The 1,469-nt window shown below is 49.3% G+C and overlaps 1 protein-coding gene across 1 annotated transcript in view; it reads right to left on the reverse strand.

Moving 5' to 3' along the window:
• Positions 1-542: 542 nt before the first annotated feature.
• Positions 543-1,469, reverse strand: part of ACSS1 (acyl-CoA synthetase short chain family member 1) — a gene marked incomplete at its 5' end in the record, with an annotated part of 34,966 nt that continues 34,039 nt past the window's right edge. Inside the window, one exon of the mRNA XM_023761697.1 lies at positions 543-1,056. Within this exon, the coding sequence (XP_023617465.1) occupies positions 747-1,056 (310 nt within the window). The remainder of the gene's footprint in view (positions 1,057-1,469) is intronic.

A 1,469-nucleotide genomic window follows, 5' to 3' on the forward strand; every position in this document is an offset into this window, starting at 1 on the left:
TGTGACTGGAGCAGCTTTAGAACTAAAAGGGGAGCACATCCATGCCACCACTTTACAAGTTGAGTTTCATTTGTACACAAACCAAGAGAAGTAGAAATTTATACCAAAAAAAAGGATGCTGCAGGCTCGAGCATTCTCAAGAGAGCTGTGTTTAGACTGAGGTACAAACACTTCCGATGCAGATTTCCAGCTATGGCAAACCATCATTACAAGTGCACCCCGATCCTCTCCAGGTTTGCCCACGGGCAAAGGCAAACAAGATCTTCAGAACTCTAGATGTTACAAAGAGCATGTGCAAGCAAACCCACACATTCCCCATGTTGTTTGCATGTCATGCTTCCAAAATATAAAAGTACAAAAATAACACATCCAACCTTTTATATCTAGAAACATCTGGAAAAAACCTACCTGCTTCTACTTCTCAGTCACCTGAGCAGGCACACTTTACCGGGTTTTTCACCCTCCTGGGCAGTCTGGCGCGGGCACAGAAACAGAGACAACAGGGACTTCTCATTCAAGGAAACCAAATTCAGGACAAGGAGAACAGACTCTAACCAATTTTATAGAATCGTCGCATGGGTTCGCCAACACAAAGGGGAAGGGGTTTTAGCGCGGACTTTCCACGAGGGGCGGTGTGGGTTATATGCTGGGAGGGCACTTCTCTGGGACATCTAAAAACAAGCCAACTGACAGCCATGTCCTAGGACAAGTTAGGGGCTTGGGCGCTGGGTCTTGGTCACAGCCCATCACTGGCGAGCAGCATTCTTGTCTTTGTGCTTCTGGTAGGCACTCAGTATTTCCGAGATGATGTTGGGGTCCTCCAGGGTGGTGGTGTCCCCCAGATCCTGAGCTTTGCCCGTGATGATCTTCCTCAGGAGCCTCCGCATGACTTTTCCAGACCGAGTTTTTGGAAGACGTTTCACTATCTGGCAAGGAAGGGGTGCAATATTAGAGTCTCGGGTGGTGCCCGCATACCCAGCCAGCGTCCGACTGCATTGAGGTAAGAAGGGCTCTTCCCAGGGGATCGTGAGGTCCACAGTCTCTGGTTTCATCCACCTACAATCTGGACCTGAAGCTGTATCAACCCAAAGGGCAGACTCAACTGCAAATCCTGCCGAAGCCTCCAGCAGGCCCGGGTTCCCCTGTACCTGCATTCGCTGCACTGCCGACACCTCTGTTTCTCCCGTAAGCTACATTCGCGAGGGCCCCAGGCAGCAACAGAACCAAACATGTGCCACAGCAGCTTGTCTCTACCCCCTGGCCCGGGTCTGGGTTGCTTTTGTCTTACGTAGGAGGTGAGAGCTACTTAAGAGAAACAACATTGTCTTGCTAGGGTGTAGAAATTTAGCATTTCACATTTCCCAAAAGCCGAGACCCATTCACGGTCAATGGCAGTACCTTAGGAGCTGTATTTGGGCTCTTTAATAATGACCTATTTTTTGGAAGAGTTCAGTTCATGCAAGGAGAGT

Source organism: Myotis lucifugus, unplaced genomic scaffold (assembly GCF_000147115.1).
Source record: "Myotis lucifugus unplaced genomic scaffold, Myoluc2.0 scaffold_214, whole genome shotgun sequence".
Classification (NCBI taxonomy): domain Eukaryota; kingdom Metazoa; phylum Chordata; class Mammalia; order Chiroptera; family Vespertilionidae; genus Myotis; species Myotis lucifugus.